The 22,505-nt window shown below is 42.1% G+C and overlaps 1 protein-coding gene across 5 annotated transcripts in view; it reads left to right on the top strand.

Annotated features, from left to right (window-relative positions):
- Tcf20 (transcription factor 20) overlaps window positions 1–22,505 on the top strand; it is a 169,348-nt gene that overhangs the window by 111,446 nt on the left and 35,397 nt on the right. For all 5 annotated transcript variants that reach the window (XM_057791731.1, XM_057791730.1, XM_057791732.1 and 2 more), the window contains exon 2: window positions 11,618–17,362. In XM_057791731.1, coding sequence (XP_057647714.1) covers window positions 11,654–17,362 — 5,709 coding nt within the window. In that variant the 5' untranslated portion in view covers window positions 11,618–11,653. The remainder of the gene's footprint in view (window positions 1–11,617; window positions 17,363–22,505) is intronic.

Here is a 22,505-nt window from a genome sequence, read left to right as displayed (position 1 = left end):
ATTGATTTTACAACCTGCTTCAATTGGTCTCATTTATTCTTTTAGCTGAATTCTCTGTGCTGCTGACTTTTCTTTTACCCATATCCCCACTTTAGATCCAGTCATGTCAGCAGTCTATCTGACATCTCTCCCTCCACTCAAATGTCTAGTGGGAATCTCAAAGATGGCATGTCAGGCACAACATCACTGCTATTGTGCTCCAGTCTATCCCCCTTCCCAGTAGTGCCCATTTTTGCAGTTGCACTGTAGGAGATGGTACTAGAGTGCTGTTAGACACAAGCCTGCTACCAGGGCTCAGATCTGCTACCTACTGTTAGGGCCTTCATTAGTCATTTCACCTCTGCTTTATTGTCTTCATTTTAATAAAGTGAGGCTGTCAGCTGTGCACACCTGGCATGATGGTACAGACTTGTTTTCACCTGTAAAGGATGTAAAGCACTGGTGTTCATTCAGCTAGTGTTGCTGTGCTGTTTGTGTTCCTCATGTTTACTTCTGATACACTAGCAATTTCTGTTGGCCCTGAATTCAAAATGTGTCCTTTCTTTGACACACCACTTCCATCAACACCACATTCATCTGTGTAGCCAACATCCCTCATCCAGATTACTAAAATAACTTCTTTACTAAATATGCTTCTGCTCTGCTTCTCCCTTACTTGTTTTCTATAAAACAGTCAAGATACTTGAAAACTGAAACCAGAGTGTGTCAACCATCTAGTTCAAAACTCACAGGAGACTTCTAGTAGATTCCAGTTTGGGGCCCTTATATCCTCAAGACCTTTCATCAGTCTTTGTTAAACAATACCACAATTGCCTGACATGCAGAATATGATTCTTTAGACCTGTGGTGCCTGAGACTTTGCCATGAGCTTCAGAGAACAGCAGTGCTTCCCATCCGTGTGCTGCACAGTTGTGGCCCACAGAATGGTGTGGTGTATCATTTATTTTATCACTGTCAGACCAGAGGGGCATTTCTGTTCTATGCTTGAAGAAACTGAGATTTAAAGTGCATAATACATTGAACATTTTAGTAGCAGTAAGCTGCAAAGCTGAGTTCAGACTGAATTTGTCTGATTCTGAATCTGTGATGCCTGGAACTTCAGGACTGGCAGGAGTGATTAATTCACTTAATGACAACTCTATTTATTTATTTATTTATTTATTTATTTATTTATTTATTTATTTATTTATTATGTATACAATATTCTGTCTGTGTGTATGCCCGAAGGCCAGAAGAGGGCACCAGACCTCTTTACAGATGGTTGTGAGCCACCATGTGGTTGCTGGGAATTGAACTCAGGACCTTTGGAAGAGCAGGCAATGCTCTTAACCACTGAGCCATCTCTTCAGCCCTTAATGACAACTCTTAAAAAGAGTGTTACAGCAGGGGACTCTTGTTAGTCAGACAGTGAAAATGGAAGGGAACTAGTATTCAAGACATGGGAGCAGATCTAAAGCCTACAAGTCTGAGGCCTGAGTCTGAAAGATAGACCATGAGAAACGAATGTGGAAGTTTTGTTGGTGGCAGAAGCTAAAAGGTCTTAAATTACATAAATTTTACTATTTTTTCAAACTGATAATATAGGGAACCGTTAAAAAAATGTCAACATACAAAAAAAAAAAATTCCAGGCTTTAATAATACCTTCTCCCTCAAAGTTCGCATGTTATCACCACACTTATGATTTAACAAATGTTTCTATTGTTGTGTCTCCATTACCATTTTATTCCTTTCAAATACCAGGTCTCTTTTCACTTGCATTACCACTGAGGTTTATCCTTGTTCATATCTGGGTGGAAAAGCTGCTTTCGTGGATAGATCCCATTGTTAACTCAACCTGTTACAGTAAATGTATATGCATACACACACATGCACACATACACAGTTATATAAAATGAAAATTTCTTCCTTACACTTGCTGGCTCCATCTCCATTAGGTGGAAAGCATATCCTGTCTTTGTGGCAGAGAGAAGTGTTACCTACCTTGTATTTTGCCTGTTCCTAGGCAAATCAATGATTTTTTTTTTTTCAAAGAAAGCTAAGTTCTGTTTGGTAAGACGACACAATAGTGAGAAACTAAAAATGGCTTGTGCTTTCATAAATTTCATGAATCTAAACCAGGAAGATTGTAAGTTAGAGGCTGCCTGAGCTACCTCGCAAAAGCTTTTCTCAAAAAACAAGCTGAAAGCTGGGCAGTGGTGGCACATGCCTTTAATCCCAGCACTTGGGAGGCAGAGGCAAGTGGGTCTCTGAGTTTGAGGCCAGCCTGGTCTGCAGAAGTTCCAGGATGTTCAGGGCTATACTCCCCCCAAAACAAACAAATAAAAATCTTGAAAAACCAATGAAACAAACAAATATATTGAATAAAACTGAGAATGTCAGTTTGATCTCAAAGACTAAATGGTTTTGTATTTTCTTTTAATTTTTTTTAAAAGATGATGTTTAGCTTTTAAAGTTACCTGCAAGCCGGGAGATGGTGGCGCACGCCTTTAATCCCAGCACTCGGGAGGCAGAGGCAGGCGGATCTCTGTGAGTTCGAGACCAGCCTGGTCTACAGAGCTAGTTCCAGGACAGGCTCCAAAGCCACAGAGTAACCCTGTCTCGAAAAACCAAAAAAAAAAAAAAAAAAAAAAGTTACCTGCAGTTTGTTTTTATGGATATTGTCAGGTGAGGTCTAACAGTTATTCCCCCCCATCCCCCCAAGTGGTATGCTTGTCTCTACCCTTTATTTTAATTATACTTAAACGTTTTGATATATGGATAGGGCAAGTATTTTTCACCTTTTTATAGTTTTCCAATTTTTCTTTACTATTCTCACTTATTATCTTAAGGTTTCTATTGCTTAGGAGACACCATGACCACAGCAACTCATAAAGGAAAACACTTAATTGGGACTGACTTACAGTTCAGAGGTTTAATTCATTATTATGGCAGGAAACAAGGCAGCATGCAGGCAAACATGGTGCTGGAGAAGGAACTTCTTGTTGCTGCTACATGTTGAACGCAGTAAACAGGAAGACTGTCTCACTGAATATGACTTGAACGTGTATGAGACCTCAGAGCTCCCCTCAACTGTGACACACTTCAACAAGGCCATACCCACTGCAACAAAGCCACCCCTCCTAATAGTGCCACTCCCTTTGCTGGCCATTTTCTTTGAAACCACCACATATATTGTTTAGATTTTTCTTCAGATGAATTTTGGAATTAGTTTTTTCAAACTATAATAGAATTGTGCCACAGAGATAGTGGAAGGTTCCATGGCTGTGGAGGTAGGAGGAGCAGGGTACAAGGATGAGAATGAATTTTTTTGGGAGATGGTTGTCTTGAGCAAAAGAAGTAAACTGTCAGGTATGTATTTGTTAAAGATTATGAGAGCTAGGTGTCTTGCTGTCTGAGAAAGGAATTAACAAGCGTGCAAAGATGAAAAGAACTCAGAAATGTTGGGCTGGAATTGGATTAATAAGTGTGAACTTTAACATGTAACTACATGTGTAAAAATAGTTATAAGAATGGTAACTATATGTACATAGCATTTAAAAAACAGATTTATTATGTATAGTGTTCTGTCTGCATGTAAGCCTGGTGGCCAGAAGAGGGCACCAGATGTCATTACAAATGGCTGTAAGCCATTATATGGTTGCTGGAAATTTAACTCGGGACCTCTGGAAGAACAGCCAGTGCACTTAACCACAGAGCCATCTCTCCAGCCCATGCATAGTACTTTCTACCTGGAAGTACTGATATCTTAGTTTCAGTCCTATCAGCTAAATCTTTGTTGCTAAATCATCTTGAAGAGGAATTGTCTTTGGAGAAGTGAGTACTTCTAGGAGTTGAAGCAGGAAAAATACCAGATGAATTTGAAGCATCTTTTGCCAGGAAATAGACCAGAAAATAGACCAGAAAATGTCAGGACACTGATGCTAGTTGGGTTTCCAGTTGGCCAAATCTGGAACACTTTGAGTGTCAAATGAATGAAGAGATAATGCTTTGCGCGTTGACAAATGTATAAGGAATGATGGCTAGAGCTCATAGAGATGTGGATATTTGACCACGAACAAGGCATTGACAGACCCTTATAGTTGCCCCAGAAAGTGATTATTTTGGAGAGGAAAATGAATGGGTTGCCATTTCTGCTTATCTTGTGTGTTCTGTGTTGCTACCATTCTCTCCATTGAGGAAATGCAGACCAGTCTGAGGCTGAGGGGTACCCCATGGAATGAAAGGACCCAACAAAAGAAAGAGGGGTTACTGCAGATCGATAGACAACAATAGAGACGTGACACTTGGATGAAATGTTGGACCAGAAGGGGAAAAATGTGGCTGTTGTCATAACTGAGGTAGGGCCTGTCTGTGGGCTGGGTTGGTACTGCAGTAGTAGTGTTGGCTTCTTGATGAGGAGACTTGTGTGCTGGTTCTGCAGAAGAGTGAGTGCTTCCTTTCTCTTTTAGGTTTCTCAAAGTGATCAGGCAGAGATTTGTGGCTTTGGATATATGTAGAAAACTTAGCAGATGAGGTAAAGCACTAAGTCGAGCAATCATGACAAAAGGTGTATGTAAGCACTTAGAACTTTTCTGTGTGTTTGAAATTATTTAAAAGTGAAACTTTGTTATTTTATTAAACTAATCTGTTACAGTCTTGACTTCTGAAATTGTGTGTTCTTCCAGTTTATTTCAGTTTTGTTTTGAACCTTTTGGGGCTTCTCAAAAATTTATAGTTTTGGGCTGGTGAGATGGCTCAGCGGTTAAGAGCACTGGCTGCTCTTCCAGAAGTTCTGAGTTCAATTCCCAGCAACCACATTGTGGCTCACAATCATCTGTAATAAAATCTGGTTCCATCTTCTGGCATGTGGGCATACATGGAGGCAGAATGTTGTATACATCATAAATAAATCTTTTTTAAAAAAAAATTTATAGTTTTCCTCATACAGCTTTTGCCTACTTCTGTTTTGAGTTAGTCTTTTGACTCAATTCAAAAATTATATTGAAGGAATTATAGAGACACTGCCTTTAAGTGGCAGCACTGATTGCTAATTGTGATTCTTTTGTAAAGACAAAAGGTACAAAATATTACTGTACTGTACTATTAACATTTAAATGCGAAAGAAAATTTCAGTGACATCCCAAAGCCTTAGGCATCAACAGGTAACAAAGACTGAGAAGGAGATCTTAGCCCAGGTGCCACTAGTTCTACTTTCCTGTCCCTTTTCTGGTAGCTGTTGAGGTATCAAGCTCTCCCATGTAGCTTTTTGAATTGACTCTTGGATGCCCCTTTGTGTAAGTTAGATAGCAATAGGGGTGGTATGGAGCTAGGATATGAGCTGCAGTCACACCTGAGATGTCAGCAGTCACAGCTGAGATGATGTAATACAGTAGTGTAAATTTTATTCTTTGTATGTGAGGGCATATGAATCCTGCCATTGTAGATGGTCAAAATCTTTTTATTTATCCACATCATTTTCTTTGTCATCCATCTATAAGAATGTCCAGTTTCCAAATGGACTTGTACCACAGGTATACACATAGTAGGCATTTCGTGTGGCTAGAATCTTCACAATTACTGATTTATGTACTATTTAAGCAGCTATGCCATAATTTGCTTAATCATTTTCAAGTGATAAAAGACTTACAGCTTGTTGGCAGTTTTCTTAACAAGCCACACTGGAATAGTCTTTTTTAAATTACCAATTTATATCTTTAGAGATTCGTAAGAATGTATGGTGCTTTTGTTACGTTTGTACTGCGCTCAGCCTATTGCACCACATGGGATATGATCTCTTAAGTTGGCATTGATTCAGGGTCTTACTATGTAGACCAGGCTGGCCTCTTACAGATGTATGCCTATCTGCTTCTACTTCCCAGGTGCTCATATTAAAGGTGTGTGCCACCATGTCTGTCTTCCTTAAATTTTTTTGGAAAAAAATTGGGGTGGGTTTTTTGAGATAGGGTCTCCTGTGTAATCCTTTCTCCTATGTTGGCCTTAGTTCGTGATGATCCTCTTTTCTCTCCCAGGTGCTGATTAAAAGCATGTGCCATCACTGCTCGGCAAGAGCCAACTTCCGAACACTGCAGGTTTCTTTTTCCTGAGATACCAAAAAGTTTTTGAGTTCCGACTGACTTGGTTTCCTATGATGTTTTCAGAGTCCTTTTTTTGAGATTTCTTTGCCAGAGAGCTCCCAGTGGTGTCAGCACTAATTGTACTGAGGTTCTCGTCAGTCCTCAAGGACAAGCTAAATTCTTTTTGCAAACTAGATACAGACTAGGAAAAACTCAACAAATCACTGGACAGATATACGGTCTAATCTACTTAGTTTACATGCACATAAAGCAGATGAGACAGATAAATCCAGGTTTAAGGTAGAAAACTCAATTTGGCAAACTTAAAGATTCCTTTCTTAGTGTTTCTTAGTCTGCTTATGAGACACATGACTATTTATGTAACTTCTAAGCCTTGGTTTATAAAAGGGAATACTAACACATTGTAGATATGGTAAGGAGAGACTCTGTTAACATTTAAAGTGCCTGGTAGTGTGTGTAGCATGTGTTAGGCATGCGATAAATTAGCAATAGCCATTGTTAATTTAGACCTGACCCAAGTTGTTGGTCAGAATTTTCTTTTTTCTTTTTCTTTTTTTTTTTTTTTTTTGGATTTTTCCAGACAGGGTTTCTCCGTAGCTTTTGGTTCCTGTCCTGGAACTAGCTCTTGTAGACCAGGCTGGACCCGAACTCACAGAGATCCGCCTGCCTCTGCCTCCCGAGTGCTGGGATTAAAGGCGTGTGCCACCACTGCCCGGCTTGGTCAGAATTTTCAAAAAAGGAAAGCAAATGTGGATTTGAGATGTTTCTTGTTTAACTTATGGTATAGTGAAAGAATCATGAGTTTAAGAATCAGAAGAATTTGAGTTAAAGCGTATCCTAGAAAGTGACTTAGAACATGTCATAATTCATCAGTTTTTTCCCTTGTGTCTATCTATGTATACACATAAAAACCAGACAGCTGGACATGTTGGAATTTTCTTAATATATAGTAATTATTGGTAATATTAGTAACTCATTCCTTAGATACTGGTTAAATGTAAACATACTTTACTGTTCAGTTTCATTAAGTGAAGTAAACCAATAATGGCTTGCTTTAAGGCTAACTTGTAGAGAAAATCACATTTCATCAAACTCCTGGGACCCTGGGGCCCATGTGACCTGGTAGGGTAGGAGAGGATACAGTAGGAGGGCATTTGTGAACCTAAGGATGGATGCTTCAGACATTGGAGAATGGTGATGGCTCAGGGGCACTTCTGAATGACATTGTTGGACAGAAACAGCAGAAAACACCAAGAAGATACTGTAGGCCATCCAGGACTGTGGGGAATATGACATTGTCAAAATAGTAAGTGGAGGAAAGTGTATTCTTTTGTTCCAATGACTGATGCTGGAACACAGAACTTTGTATAATTTTTTTTTTCCAGATCAGGAAGGTGAAAGTGTCCTTGTCAGAACCAGAGATTAGGACAAATAGAAAAGAACAGGTTTGTGATTAAGCAAAGCCTTGCAAACTAAAAAAGATGAGTTGGGACTCATCTGTTGAGGTGGTCAGGGAAAGAACAACGTTCATTATCTTTGCTGTTGAAAATAAATTTAGCCACACGTTGGCTCACAGTCATGTCTCAGTACTCAGGAAACTGAGGCAGGAGGATTGCTGTGAGTTTCAGGCCAGTCTGAACAATGAGTGAGACTTGTTTCAAAAAAACGAAAAACAGGTGACTTACTAAGAATAAATATGAGTCGACTTTATAGAAATCATTCCCACTACAAATGGCATAACCTAGCATTTTGACGTGAGAACCCTGGCCGTCGCTGTGTACTTTGTTTGACGTCTCTAAGTGTTTTGTTTTTAGTCCCTGTTGTATACCATATGAAATAGAAGTGATAATAGTGTACTTTGGAATTCTGGGAATGAGAGAACTTTATCAATCAGGGCCCTGGTAGAAAACAGGTGGCACATTCAAACTGGTAATTTGAGGAGCATTTAATTGTATCATTTAGAGTTCATTCAGGAAAAGAAAATCTTTGTATTCTATGAAAAATTTTGGTACAAGAATTAAGGATTGTAGCTGAGTGTTGTGGCACACGCTTTTGATTCCAGCACTTGAGAGGCAGAGACCGAGACCTCTGTGAGGTCTAGGCCAGCCTGATCTAAAAATGAGTTCTGGGATGGCCAAGGCTGTTACACAGAGAAATCCTGTCTCAAAAAACCAAAAAGGGGAAGAAAACAAAAAACAGGAAGAAAAGAATTAAGAATTGGGCCAACATGGGAAGAACTGGAATTGGGAGAGCCTGTTCATGCTGACCAGAGATTGAACTATCATAGGAGATATTCTTGGAAGTTTGTGAGGGAGCTGGCGGGAGTCTGTATCTGCTGCAGTTGCCTCTAGGTCGGATCAGCCTCTCTTTTTCCAATCTTTCTAATCACCCTTGTGCTTCTCTTTAACACTGCTGGAAAAGACTCTGAAAAGTAGCACCACCACTGCCCCAGCTCCCGATCTGTGGACAGCAGTGCAGAAGGATGGCCAAACTGGGAAAGCGGCATCTTCTGGCCTGGCATTGTTGATACCTCCTCAGCTCAAGGGCAAGAAGTAGTTTCTGAGCTCAGAGAAAATGGCTAAATGTTTAGGTTGCCATCCCTGTTTGTAGAAAGTCTTTACCAGCCTCAAAAATTGCCTAGTCAGGGCCAGGAGAGTATATTTCACTGTCTCCAAACTGGGGCAGAAGCCTGTCCCTTGTCTTTGTACTGTCCCTCCTAGGTTGTAAACTAGTTTGTCACTGGGTGAAGAATGAGTCACGAGGGCAGATAGTATATCCTCACATGGGATTTAAGATGAACTATTGTCTTGAGGACTGAAGTTTTTTGTTTGTTCTTTATTTTATTTTTTTAAAGTAAGGAACATATTCTGTTATTCTGGCAATAAGAAAGTCGTTAGTTAAACCTTGGAAAGCTAAGAACTTTCTGGGAGATATTTGAGAGTATTTTAGGGAGAAAAGAATGGTTTGAGGAGTGTAATGCTCTTAGATGATGACAAAGACAATAAAAATTAATGCTGGTTTTCTATAAAATGGTGAGGTCACCAGCTTTCCACCAGGCTAGAGACAGCAGTCACAGCTGGGATAGTCTGGAATGCATAGACTCAAAGTCCTGGACCTCATTAGTACACCTCTGTGTACTGGACCTCATTGGTACACCTCTGTGTACTGGACCTCATTGGTACACCTCTGTGGCCCATCTGTAAGGTGACGTTTGAGGAAAGGGAAGAAAAGTGTGTTGGTAAATCTCTTCCAGATATGCGTGAAAATTCCCCATTGATGACCTGCTGACTTTGGGATATATATTTTTCTTTTGTTATGTATCTATATGGTAGGATCATATTGGGATATTTTATATGCTGATTATAAGTTGCAAATATTTCAAGTTTATATTTTTTATTTCTGACATTTTACTTTTCCTGTCTGCTTTACTTGAAACTCCTACAAAGGATAAACTTGGAGCACATTCGTTACTCATACTTCATGTCCATCAAGAGTATGTACTATGCCGGAGATAATGGTTATCATTTTTTTTCCTTTCAAGTCTATAAACTATATTACTATAGGAAAAGAGGGATAATCCACAGTAAAGGAGTGTTTAGTACAGGGCTAGGAACAGGGCCACAGAGGAATTTTTCCATGTCTGTTTTCTCTATAGAGATATGGTTTAAAATAACCAGGCAGCTTCAGGCCAAATTGCTGATACCTAAAGTGGTCTCCTGGTAGCTCTGATTTAGGAAAAAAAAGGAAGCAAATGGCATGATTTACGTTCAAACCTTCAGAAACTAGTTTTACTGAAGAGTTAACTAAACAACACAGAAAGTGTCTATAAGGAGATTATCTCTGGAAGCAGCTTTTCATACCTTCAGTTAACTGCTAACTTTAATGTTTTGTTCAGTTTATCTCTCATCAGCCACTAAGAACTAAATTCTAAGAACTAGAAGTATGCTAGAAACAAGGGAAGTTTAGATGTTGATGGAATTGTTCTTGGCAGTCCTAAAGATTGGAGGAAGTAGAAAACCAGCTGGAACAGAATTGGAGGATAGCACTGAAGGGACGCGTTATGACCTGATAAAGAGCCCACATGACGTAGTGGACAGATGTGGCTTCTCACCTCTTTTCAGTCTCTGGACAAGCATTACCTGTTAGCAAGATCTCCTCCCGAGTATCTTGTTTAAAACTGCTACTATGTACCCTCATCTTTGTTCCTCCTTCCTCCCTTACTTTGTTTCCTCACTCTCAATACAGCTGCAGTACAGTCTAATAAATTAAAGCAAAGAAATGTTTACTGTCTTACCTCTCCTTCAACTTAAAACGTAAACTCCTAAAAGGTAGAGACTGTTTCTTGCTATAATATTCGTATGTCATTCAAACAGTAAGGAGCAGAAGCAGACATTTTGCACGGACGATGAAATGGCTTAAAAATTAGGTCTTACAGAACTAAGCTGGAGCTCACATATTCAGAGACAGTGCTAAGGGGGTGAGAGAAGAATTATCATCAATCTAAAAACAGGGCTGGAAGACACTTAAAAAACTACCTGTAAAATCCTTTGGGTCCAGTTCTATGGAAAACACCAAGTTAACTTGGCTACACAGGAGAAATATGAGGAAACACTTTAAAAGTAAACAAATACAGAGCAGATGAGCAGCAACCCTAAACTTGTTTTCCTCTTTTTTTATGTGTGTCCTTCCCCCTGTCCCGCCCCCTTACACACACAGGGTTTCTTTGTGTAGCCCTGGCTGTCTTGGACCTTACTCTGTAGACCAGCATGGCCTCAAACTCAGAGATCCAACTTATTCTGCCTCCCTAGTACTGACCTATTCTGGCCTATATCTAGCACTTAATGCCTGGCAGTTGAGGGTAGGTGGTCAAGAGGGGGTATTTGGGACACAATTTTATGTCAAGAGGGGATCAGATTGGATGTCTATGTTGGTGACTAAGGAATCTGTAGTGGCGAAGAGGTGAGTGTCCCAGAAGATAGTCATCATAGGCCGTTGGTAATTATAGTCAACCTGAAGTGGTCTGCATTTGAGTCTCAGGATAGTTCTGTTTCTCAGTTGGTGAGTGGAGCAGACATGGATAGTCCCTGAAAGAACTGCCTCATTATTTGAGGTACCTCACTTTAGCAGCCCGTCTAATGAATGAAAATAAGGAGTTGAAAGTGGTTTCTGTTACCCTTCCTTACTATAACTGAAGATTAATGAAGAAATAGGGGTTTTGTTGCTCATAATAACATCCTACTATTTACTCCAGTTGAATATTTATCCTAGTTGAATTTGTGAGGTTTGTTTATCTAATAATGTTTTTAAAAGACTTTATTGAATGTGTGTGTATATACTAGTGTTTTCTTTGTTGTGTCACAGATGCCTTCCTTCTTTAGACTATTTCCCTGCTTATTTGCATTATCAGAAATGGATAGAATAAGGAAAAAGGAGTGAAATTTAAAGCAGTCTGCTTTATCTGGTCAGTGGGTTATTTAGGCTTGATTTTTGTTTGTACCAACCAGATGTATGGCTCATGCTTTTCTTTCTTTTCCTTTTGTAGGAGGGCTGTTGGCCTGCCGCTGTGCTGCTGAACAGTATGCAGTCCTTTCGGGAGCAAAGCAGTTACCACGGAAACCCACAGAGCTACCCACAGGAGGTACACAGCTCATCCCGTGTAGAAGAGTTCAGCCCTCGTCAAGCCCAGATGTTCCAGAATTTTGGGGGAGCAAATAGTGGTAGTGGTGGCACTGGCAGCAACAGTAGTGGACGGCGAGGAACAGCAGCTGCTGCTGCAGCGATGGCTAGCGAGACCTCTGGCCATCAAGGCTACCAGGGTTTCAGGAAAGAAGCTGGAGATTTTTACTACATGGCAGGCAACAAAGACCCTGTGGCAGCAGGAACTCCACAGCCTCCTCAGCGAAGGCCTTCTGGTCCTGTGCAGAGCTATGGACCTCCCCAGGGGAGCAACTTTGGCAATCAGTATGGGAGTGAGGGTCATGTGAGCCAATTTCAAGCACAGCACTCTGCCCTTGGTGGTGTGTCTCATTATCAGCAGGATTACACAGGGCCTTTTTCTCCTGGGAGTGCTCAGTATCAACAGCAGGCCTCCAGCCAACAGCAGCAGCAACAGCAGCAGCAACAACAGCAGCAACAGCAGCAAGTACAGCAGTTGAGACAACAGCTTTACCAATCCCATCAACCTCTGCCCCAAGCCACTGGACAGCCAGCTTCTGGCTCATCCCATCTACAACCAATGCAGCGGCCCTCCACTCTGCCATCTTCTGCTGGTTATCAGTTAAGAGTGGGTCAGTTTGGCCAACACTACCAGTCTTCTGCTTCCTCCTCTTCCTCTTCCTCCTTTCCTTCACCACAGCGTTTCAGTCAGTCTGGACAAAGCTATGATGGCAGTTACAGTGTGAATGCTGGATCCCAGTATGAAGGTCATAATGTGGGTTCTAATGCACAGGCTTATGGCACACAATCAAATTATAGCTATCAGCCTCAGACTATGAAGAATTTTGAACAGACAAAGATTCCACCAGGAACCCAGCAGGGGCAGCAGCAGCAACAACAACAACAGCCACAACCTCAGCAGCAGCAACAGCAGCAGCAACAACAGCAACATGCCCCCCAGCATGTGATGCAGTACACCAATGCTGCGACCAAGCTGCCCCTGCAGACCCAGGTGGGGCAGTACAATCAGCCTGAGGTTCCTGTAAGGTCCCCTATGCAGTTTCACCAGAACTTCAGCCCTATTTCTAACCCTTCTCCAGCTGCTTCTGTGGTTCAGTCTCCAAGCTGTAGCTCTACCCCTTCTCCTCTCATGCAGAGTGGTGAGAATCTTCAGTGTGGGCAAGGCAGTGTGCCCATGAGTTCCAGAAACCGAATTTTACAGCTAATGCCCCAACTCAGTCCAACCCCATCAATGATGCCTAGTCCTAATTCTCATGCTGCAGGATTCAAAGGGTTTGGATTAGAAGGCGTGCCAGAAAAGCGATTGACAGATCCTGGGTTGAGTAGTTTGAGTGCTCTGAGTACTCAAGTGGCCAATCTTCCTAATACTGTCCAGCACATGTTACTTTCTGATGCCTTGACACCTCAGAAGAAGACTTCCAAGAGGCCCTCATCATCATCTAAGAAAGCAGATAGCTGTACAAACTCAGAAGGCTCTTCACAGCCTGAAGAACAACTAAAGTCCCCTATGGCAGAGTCATTGGATGGAGGTTGCTCCAGTAGTTCGGAAGATCAAGGTGAGAGAGTGAGGCAACTAAGTGGGCAGAGCACTAGCTCTGACACCACCTACAAGTGTGGAGCTTCAGAGAAAACTGGCTCCTCACCAACACAAGGTGCTCAGAACGAGGACCCTAGACTCAGTACCAGTCCTACAGCTAGGGAAGAAGCTGCCTCTCCAGGTGCTAAGGACACACCACTGACTGAGGGAAACACAAAAGTCAATGAGAAGACAATTGGAGTGATTGTCTCCCGGGAAGCCATGACAGGTCGGGTAGAAAAATCTGGTGGACAAGATAAAGGATCCCAAGAGGAGGATCCTGCTGCCAGTCAGAGGCCACCTAGCAATAGTGGTACAAAGGAAGCCAGCCACACATCACTTTCACAGCCAGATCCTCCAGGAGGAGGGAACAAAGGAAACAAGAATGGTGATAATAGCTCTAGCCACAATGGAGAGGGGAATGGCCAGAGTAGCCACTCTGCAGTAGGCCCAACTTTCACAGGCAGGACGGAGCCTAGCAAATCTCCTGGAAGTTTGCGCTACAGTTACAAAGAGAGTTTTGGGTCAGCTGTACCACGAAATGTCAGTGGTTTTCCTCAGTATCCTTCAGGACAAGAAAAGGGGGATTTTGCCAGCCACGGGGAACGAAAGGGTAGAAATGAGAAGTTTCCAAGCCTCCTACAGGAAGTACTTCAGGGTTACCACCACCATACTGACAGAAGGTATCCTAGAAGTGCTCAGGAACATCAAGGGATGACTAGTGCCCTGGAAGGAACTGCAAGGCCCAACATCTTAGTCAGTCAAACCAATGAATTAGCCAGCAGGGGCCTTCTGAACAAGAGCATCGGATCCCTGTTAGAAAATCCCCATTGGGGACCATGGGAAAGGAAGTCAAGCAGCACAGCTCCTGAAATGAAACAGATCAATTTGTCTGACTATCCCATTCCCAGAAAGTTTGAGATAGAACCTCCATCATCAGCCCATGAGCCTGGGGGCTCCCTTTCTGAAAGGAGATCAGTGATCTGTGATATTTCTCCACTAAGACAGATTGTCAGGGATCCAGGGGCTCACGCATTGGGACACATGGGTGCTGATGCCCGAATTGGGAGGAATGAGCGTATCAACCCAAGTTTAAGTCAGTCAGTCATTCTTCCAGGTGGGTTGGTGTCCATGGAAACGAAACTGAAATCCCAGAGTGGGCAGATAAAAGAGGAAGACTTTGAACAGTCCAAATCTCAAGCTAGTTTCAACAAGAAATCTGGAGACCATTGCCATTCTACCAGCATCAAGCATGAGTCTTATCGTGGCAATGTCAGCCCTGGAGCAGCAGCCCATGATTCCATTTCAGACTATGGCCCCCAAGATAGTAGGTCCACACCAATGAGGCGGGTGCCTGGTAGAGTTGGTAGCCGGGAGACTATGAGGGGTCGGTCTTCTTCTCAGTACCATGACTTTGCAGAAAAACTGAAGATGTCTCCAGGCAGGAGCAGAGGTCCAGGGGGAGACCCTCATCATATGAACCCACACATGACTTTTTCAGAGAGGGCCAATAGGAGTTCTTTACATGCTCCCTTTTCTCCTAACTCAGAAAGCCTGGCCTCTGCTTACCACACAAACACCAGGGCTCATGCTTATGGGGACCCTAATACTGGTTTGAATTCCCAGCTCCATTATAAGAGACAGATATACCAACAGCAACAAGAGGAGTATAAAGATTGGACCAGCAGTTCTGCTCAGGGAGTGATTGCTGCTGCACAACATAGGCAAGAAGGGCCACGGAAGAGCCCACGGCAGCAGCAGTTTCTTGACAGAGTACGGAGCCCCCTGAAAAACGACAAAGATGGTATGATGTATGGCCCACCAGTAGGGACGTACCATGACCCAAGCACTCAGGAAGCTGGGCGCTGTCTCATGTCTAATGATGGTTTGCCTACCAAAGGCATGGAATTGAAGCACAGCTCTCAGAAGTTACAAGAGTCTTGTTGGGATCTTTCTCGGCAGACTTCTCCAGCCAAAAGCAGTGGTCCTTCAGGAATGTCTAATCAGAAAAGGTATGGGCCACCCCATGAGACAGATGGACATGTACTAACTGAGTCTACACAGTCATCCAAACCTAGTAATGTAATGCTGCGGCTTCCAGGTCAAGAAGATCATTCTTCTCAAAATCCCTTAATCATGCGGAGGAGGGTCCGTTCTTTTATCTCTCCCATTCCCAGTAAGAGACAGTCCCAAGATGTAAAAAACAGTAGCACTGATGATAAAGGGCGCCTCCTTCACCCATCCAAGGAAGGTGCTGATAAGGCATACAATTCCTACACCCATCTTTCTCACAGTCAGGATATCAAGTCTATCCCGAAGAGAGATGCCTCCAAGGATCTTCCAAACCCAGACATTAGAAACTGTCCTGCTGTTACCCTTATGAGCCCTGCTAAGACCAAAATACTGCCCCCACGGAAGGGACGGGGATTGAAATTGGAAGCTATAGTTCAGAAGATCACATCCCCAAATATTAGGAGGAGTGCATCCACAAATAGTGCTGAGGCTGGGGGAGACACAGTCACATTGGATGATATACTGTCTCTGAAGACTGGTCCTCCTGAAGGTGGGGCTGTGGTTACTCAAGAAACTGAGATGGAGAAGAGAAAAGGTGAGGTTACTGACCTAGTCAGTGCAACTAACCAGGAATCAAATGTTGAAAAGCCTCTCCCAGGGCCTTCTGAAGACTGGCGTGGCAGTGGGGATGATAAAGTCAAGACCGAGGTACATGTAGATACAGCTCCTGCTGGAAAGGAACCTTCTGGTACTATGACATCCACAGCTTCACAGAAGCCTGGTGGTAACCAAGGGAGACCAGATGGTTCCCTGGGTGGGGCAGCACCACTAATCTTTCCTGACTCAAAGAATGTAGCTCCAGTGGGCATTTTGGCTCCTGAGGCAAACCCCAAGGCTGAAGAGAAAGAGAATGAAACCGTCATGATTTCACCCAAACAAGAAAGTTTCCCCCCAAAAGGGTATTTCCCATCAGGAAAGAAAAAGGGGAGACCCATCGGTAGTGTGAATAAGCAAAAGAAGCAGCAGCAGCAGCCACCACCTCCACCCACTCAACCTCCTCAGATACCAGAAGGTTCTGCAGATGGAGAGCCAAAGCCAAAAAAACAGAGGCAAAGGAGGGAGAGAAGGAAGCCTGGGGCCCAGCCAAGGAAGCGGAAAACCAAACAAGCAGTTCCCATCGTAGAACCTCAAGAACCAGAGATCAAACTAAAGTATGCTACCCAGCCTCTAGATAAAGCTGATGCCAAGAACAAATCTTTTTTCCCTTATATCCATGTAGTAAATAAGTGTGAACTTGGAGCTGTTTGTACAATCATCAATGCTGAAGAAGAAGAACAGACCAAATTGGTGAGGAGCCGGAAGGGTCAGAGATCTCTGACCCCTCCCCCCAGCAGCACGGAAAGCAAGGTGCTCCCAGCTTCATCCTTTATGCTACAGGGGCCTGTGGTAACAGAATCTTCTGTTATGGGACACCTAGTTTGTTGTCTCTGTGGCAAGTGGGCCAGTTACCGGAACATGGGTGATCTTTTTGGACCCTTTTATCCCCAGGATTATGCCGCCACTCTTCCGAAGAATCCACCTCCTAAGAGGTCCACAGAAATGCAGAGCAAGGTCAAGGTTCGGCACAAAAGTGCTTCTAATGGTTCTAAAACAGACACTGAGGAGGAGGAGGAGCAGCAGCAGCAGCAGAAGGAGCAGAGGAGCCTGGCTGCTCATCCTAGGTTCAAGCGGCGCCACCGCTCAGAAGACTGTGGTGGAGGCCCTCGGTCCCTGTCCAGGGGACTCCCTTGTAAAAAAGCAGCCACTGAGGGCAGCAGTGAAAAGGCTGTTTTGGACACAAAGCCCTCTGTACCTACCACTTCGGAAGGTGGTCCTGAGCTGGAGTTACAAATTCCTGAACTACCTCTTGACAGCAACGAATTTTGGGTCCATGAGGGTTGTATTCTCTGGGCCAATGGAATCTACCTGGTCTGTGGCAGGCTCTATGGCCTGCAGGAAGCGCTGGAAATCGCCAGAGAGATGGTGAGTAGGAAAAACTCATTACAAGGTTGGGTTCTGGTTACTTCACTTTGGCTTTGTTTCTTATACCTTAGTCTTTATTTTTATGGGTCATTAGTTCTTTCCTGACCCAAATGATAAACAGAAAAGGGAAGTATTTTGGAAAGGAGTAGCTTATATTTTCATCAGTAATGTCTCTGTAGATTGTAAACTTACGTTTTTGCCTATATAGCTTTGAGGAAACAAGGGTCCCTGTTTTATCCCTTTCCAACCTTGATCCCTGCTTGTTAGGGGGGGTTATTTACTTTCAGCAGTACAGCTTTCATAAGTATGTCATTTAGTTTCTGAGTAATATTTTACTGCCATTTATTTGGTTAATTTCTACAAACCATTCTTCAACGTGTGGTTACTCACAAATCACGCTATGATTATATTTCCTTTTTTTTTTTATAAAGTATTTTATTGCTTTAGATTTTGTTCAGTTTTACTGATTTGGTGAAGGGTCTACTCTGTAACCCAGTCTGACCTCGAACTCACAATGATTTTGTTTCAGCCTTCCAAGATCTGGGATTGCAGGTGTGAACTACCACACCTGACGTTTGCTCTAGTTACTAACTCATTTTCATTGCTACTGCTGCTTTTTGTTTTGTTTTTTGAGACGGGGTCTCTCTCTCTCTCTCTCTCTCTCTCTCTCTCTCTCTCTCTCTCTCTCCCTCCCTCTCTCTCTCTCTCTCTCTCTCTGTGTGTGTGTGTGTGTGTGTGTGTGTGTGTGTGTGTGTAGTCCTGGCTGTTCTGGAACTAGCTCTGTAGTTCAGGCTGGTCTCAAACTCAACCAAAATGTTTGGTTGCTCATGACTGTTCACTCAGGAGAAAAATATGCTAAAAATGATTATTTAGAAGTTTCTGTTACAGTATGGACAAAGCATTTACTGTGTAAACCTTGACATCTTCCCACTTGTTACCAATATAGTACCTGTTCCCCTAGGAAGAACAGTTCTTCTAATTAAGTTGGTTTGAGTTAGGGAATTTTACTTCTTGTCTCAGACTTTCAGCTAGTGCTCCCATTTTCCAGCCCTACCTGACATACAAGGACCTGGGCCTTCCTAGGTTCTGCGTCACAAGGTCATATGTCTTTTTAGCTGTTCCTCTTTTTTTTTTTTTTCTTTCTTTTTTCTTTTTTTTCTTCCAGACAGGGTATATCTGTGTAACAACCCTGGCTGCACATGTCATTGTCTGACACACCAGCAGCTCACCTCTCTTCAGTCTCATACTGCAGCTTTCAGCTCATTTCCTAACTCCTCTACTCTTCTGTTTGTTTTACATCTCACCTTAAGATGAGAATGCTGGCTGTGTATTTTAAACTTAACTTTTCAGAACACTTGAACATCTGTATTCTTGGTCAGTAAAATGGGAAAAGGAAGAGAAAGTAATGGCATTTTATTATACTTAAAAGTCAGATTAATTGGCTTTCATGTTAATACTTCTTTCCTTTCTTGTTTTGAAACAAGATCTATGTAGCATAGGCTGTCCTTGAATTCCTGTTCCTCCTGATTCAGCTTCCCAACTGCAGGGATTTTAATTAACATTCATTGTCACAACTGACTGACTTTGTTTTGGCAGAAGCAGATGAATCTTTGTGAGTTTGAGGCTAGCCCCATCTACATAGTGAGTTCCAGTCCTGTCATGATAGTAAGACATTGTCTCAAAAAACAAAGACACATGGCTGGGTGTGGTGGTGCATGCCTTAAATCCCAGTACTCAGGAGTCAGAGGCAGGAGGATCTTTATGAGTTTGAGGCCAGCCTCATCTGCAAAGTGAGTTCCTGGACAGCTAGTGCTGTTACACAGAGAAAGTCTGTCTTGAAAAACAGCAAAACAAAACAAAAATTCGATAAAGCCATTAATCTCTGTATATAAGAAAGTTCAAGGAACTCTGTGGTGGTGAATTTAAATTTTCAGCTTGACCTCATCTATAATCTCTTAGGATGCACTGCTCTGAGTGTTTCTGTGAGGAGTTTTCAGTGAGGTTTAAGTCAAGAAGATCTATCAAAGGATGAATAGAGTCTGCCTGGTAATGAAGTTGTTTAACCCAGGGACTTGTACATGCTATTCAAGTATCTACCGCTGAGCTATATCCTTAGTCTATAATGGATTTTTTTGTTTTGTTTTTTGAAGCAGATCTTTCTATATAGCCCTGTCCTGGAACTCACTATAAATAGTAGGCCAGGTGGGCCTCAAACTCACAGAATCCACTTGCTTCTACCTCCTCAATGCTAGGAATAAAGGTGCTTTATTTTTAAGTAAAAGTTTTCAAAATACTAGTATTATAATGGAGATTCAAACTGTTGAGTGTGTGCTATATCAGGGCAAATACCTCTCTACCTATGTCTAATCCCTACTCAGTTAATGAAGTGTGAACTCTAGAGGGCACCAGTGTGCTTTAAGGTAATCCTAATGGCTTTCAATTGATGGACATCTCCATACACCTAGAGAGATTTATAAAAATAGGAACTATATGGCCAGGTTTGTGTAATGAAGAAGCTCAAGAAAGGAAGGAAGAAGTGAGTGGCAAGTAGAGAAGTTAGAAAGAATGTGTTTGATGCCATCTGAATATGAAGGAGAAAAGAAAATCAGAGGGGATAGACTCAAAATGTTTTAGGGTTTATACTGGACAGATTTTATACTAGCTAGATAGGGCAGCTAAAGGTAAGTGCAGGGGCCTAGGTATAGCTGCTAAGGTTCTAGCTTTTCGAGCAAGTGGCTGGGGTGGACAACAGGGTACATGGAAGTACACCAGTAATGGAAAAGAGGAGAAAAGTTTATAATTGATGTGTTGTGAACAGAAGAAAAACTAGGGCTGGAGAGATGGCTCAGTGGTTAAGAGCATTGCCAACTCTTCCAAAGGTCCTGAGTTCAATTCCCAGCAACCACATGGTGGCTCACAACCATCTGTAATGGGATCTGGTGCCCTCTTCTGGCCTGCAGACATACAGACAGAATATTGTATACATAATAAATAAATAAATATTTAAAAAAAAGAAAAACTAGATATGGAAGCATTTTAGTTCAAAAGACCTGATTAAGTCAGCAATATGCTTTAATATAGAGTTTTTAAATAACAACTGATTATTATTTTTATTTAGCTTTTGAAATAAATGTAAAAATAGTAAACTTGAAAAATTAAAATTAACCTTTAATAGAAGGGAGGTATCATAGACTACTGGGGAGTTCAGAGAAGCAAGAGTTGTTTTTTCTACCACATAGGTCCCAGGGATTGAATTTAAGTCATCAGGCTTGACAGTTAGTGCCTTTATCACCAAGCCATCTCACCACCACCACCAAAATGTAAATTTTTATTTATTTATTTTATTTTATTTTTTATTTTTGGATTTTTTGAGATAGGGTTTCTCCATAGCTTTTGGTTCCTGTCCTGGAACTAGCTCTTGTACACCAGGCTGGCCTCAAACTCACAGAAATCCGCCTGCCTCTGCCTCCCGAGTGCTGGGATTAAAGGCGCGCGCCACCACTGCCCGGCAAATGTAAATTTTTACATCCAAGCCAAGTAAAATAGGAAATCATAAGGTATGGCTAAAGAAAGTCCCCACAGAGAAAAGCCTTGAAAAGAGAGCAAAGAACTTGTTATTCTTATTATCTCATAAGCTACATTATGATGTAATTGGAAGAGGGGATAGGAAGGGCAATTTACTGTTTTCCAGATGAGCTTTGTGTCACATACTCTGTACTTGGGAGGAGGATCAAGAATTCTAGGTCATGCTTGGGTACATAGCCAGCTTGAAGTTAGTGTTGGCAGCTAGATAACAGTCAGAACAAAACTATGACTGTTGGGGGTTTCTTTGTAATCCTCACAAGATAGTTCACAGCATAGTATTAGGAAACTAACATCCTACTTGACTGTGGTGAGAACTGAGGTGAAGCAGTCATTTTACTGGTCTAAAGACCCATCCGTTTTGCACAGTAGCAGCTATTTCCCAGAATTCCTAGAATGCAGCTTAAGGCCTTTGAACGTTCAATTGGAACGAGACAAAGTTCACTACTTTACTGTTTAGTCAAATGGATTTTGAAGTAGGAACTGAAGCTATGGATGCATGTTTTCTCTAACGGCCTGGCATAGTTTCGCTTACAGGGAACAGGAGATACAGGAAAATACAAAGAAGACAGGACTACATCTGATACAGTGATGGCCTAGGGCCACATTACTCCTGATTCATGAAGTAAGCCAGGCTTGGTAGATTTATTTGGGCTGTAGACACTTAGGATCTGATGCCTAATTAGAAAAATGTTGGCACATACTGTCAAGAAATGAATAAAGAGAACTTACAAACTCCCCCATAGTTGGTGCAAATGAACAAAGTTCCAAACCAACTTGAATCTCAAAAGATAGAAATCCCTTTGATAGAAGTGGGATCCACCACTACCAGCATTTCGTTCAAAAATTTTTTTTTTGGTTCAGTTGTCAGGCCTCTGTTTTTATTAAAAGTTACTTTATACAAAAATAAAATTTTAAAACATTTTTGCATTTTTTATTGATATTTATTGAGCTCTACATTTTTCTCTGCTCTCCTCCCTTCTCTCCTCCCCCCTTCAGACCTCCCCCAAGGTCCCCATGCTCCCAATTTACTCAGGAGATCTTGTCTTTTTCTACTTTCTACTTCCCATGTAGATTAGATCTATGTGAGTCTCTCTTAGTTTCTGCATTGTTGTCTAAGTTCTCTAGGATTGTGGTTTGTAGGCTGGCTTTCTTTGCTTTATGTTTAAAAACCACCTACGAGTGAGTACATGTGATAATTGTCTTGCTGTGTCTGGATTACCTCACTCAAACTAATGTTTTCTAGCTCCATCCATTTTCCTGCAAAATTCAAGCCGTCATTTTTTCTGCTGCGTAGTACTCCATTGTGTAAATATACCACATTTTCCTTATCCATTCTTCCATCGAGGGACATTTAGGTTGTTTCCAGGTTCTGGTCATGATAAACAAAGCTGCTATGAACATAGTTGAGCACATGTTCTTGGGGCACGATTGAGCATCCTTTGGATATATATCCAAAAGTGGTGTTACTGGGTCTTGAGGAAGGTTGTAATTGTAGCCTCATAAAAAGAGTTTGGCAGTGTTCCTTCTGTTTCTGTTGTGTGGAATAATTTGAGGAGTA

This window comes from Chionomys nivalis, chromosome 17 (genome assembly GCF_950005125.1).
Source record: "Chionomys nivalis chromosome 17, mChiNiv1.1, whole genome shotgun sequence".
Taxonomy (NCBI): domain Eukaryota; kingdom Metazoa; phylum Chordata; class Mammalia; order Rodentia; family Cricetidae; genus Chionomys; species Chionomys nivalis.
The sequence above is the reverse complement of the archived record's forward strand: the minus strand, read 5'-3'. Positions and strand labels throughout refer to the sequence as shown.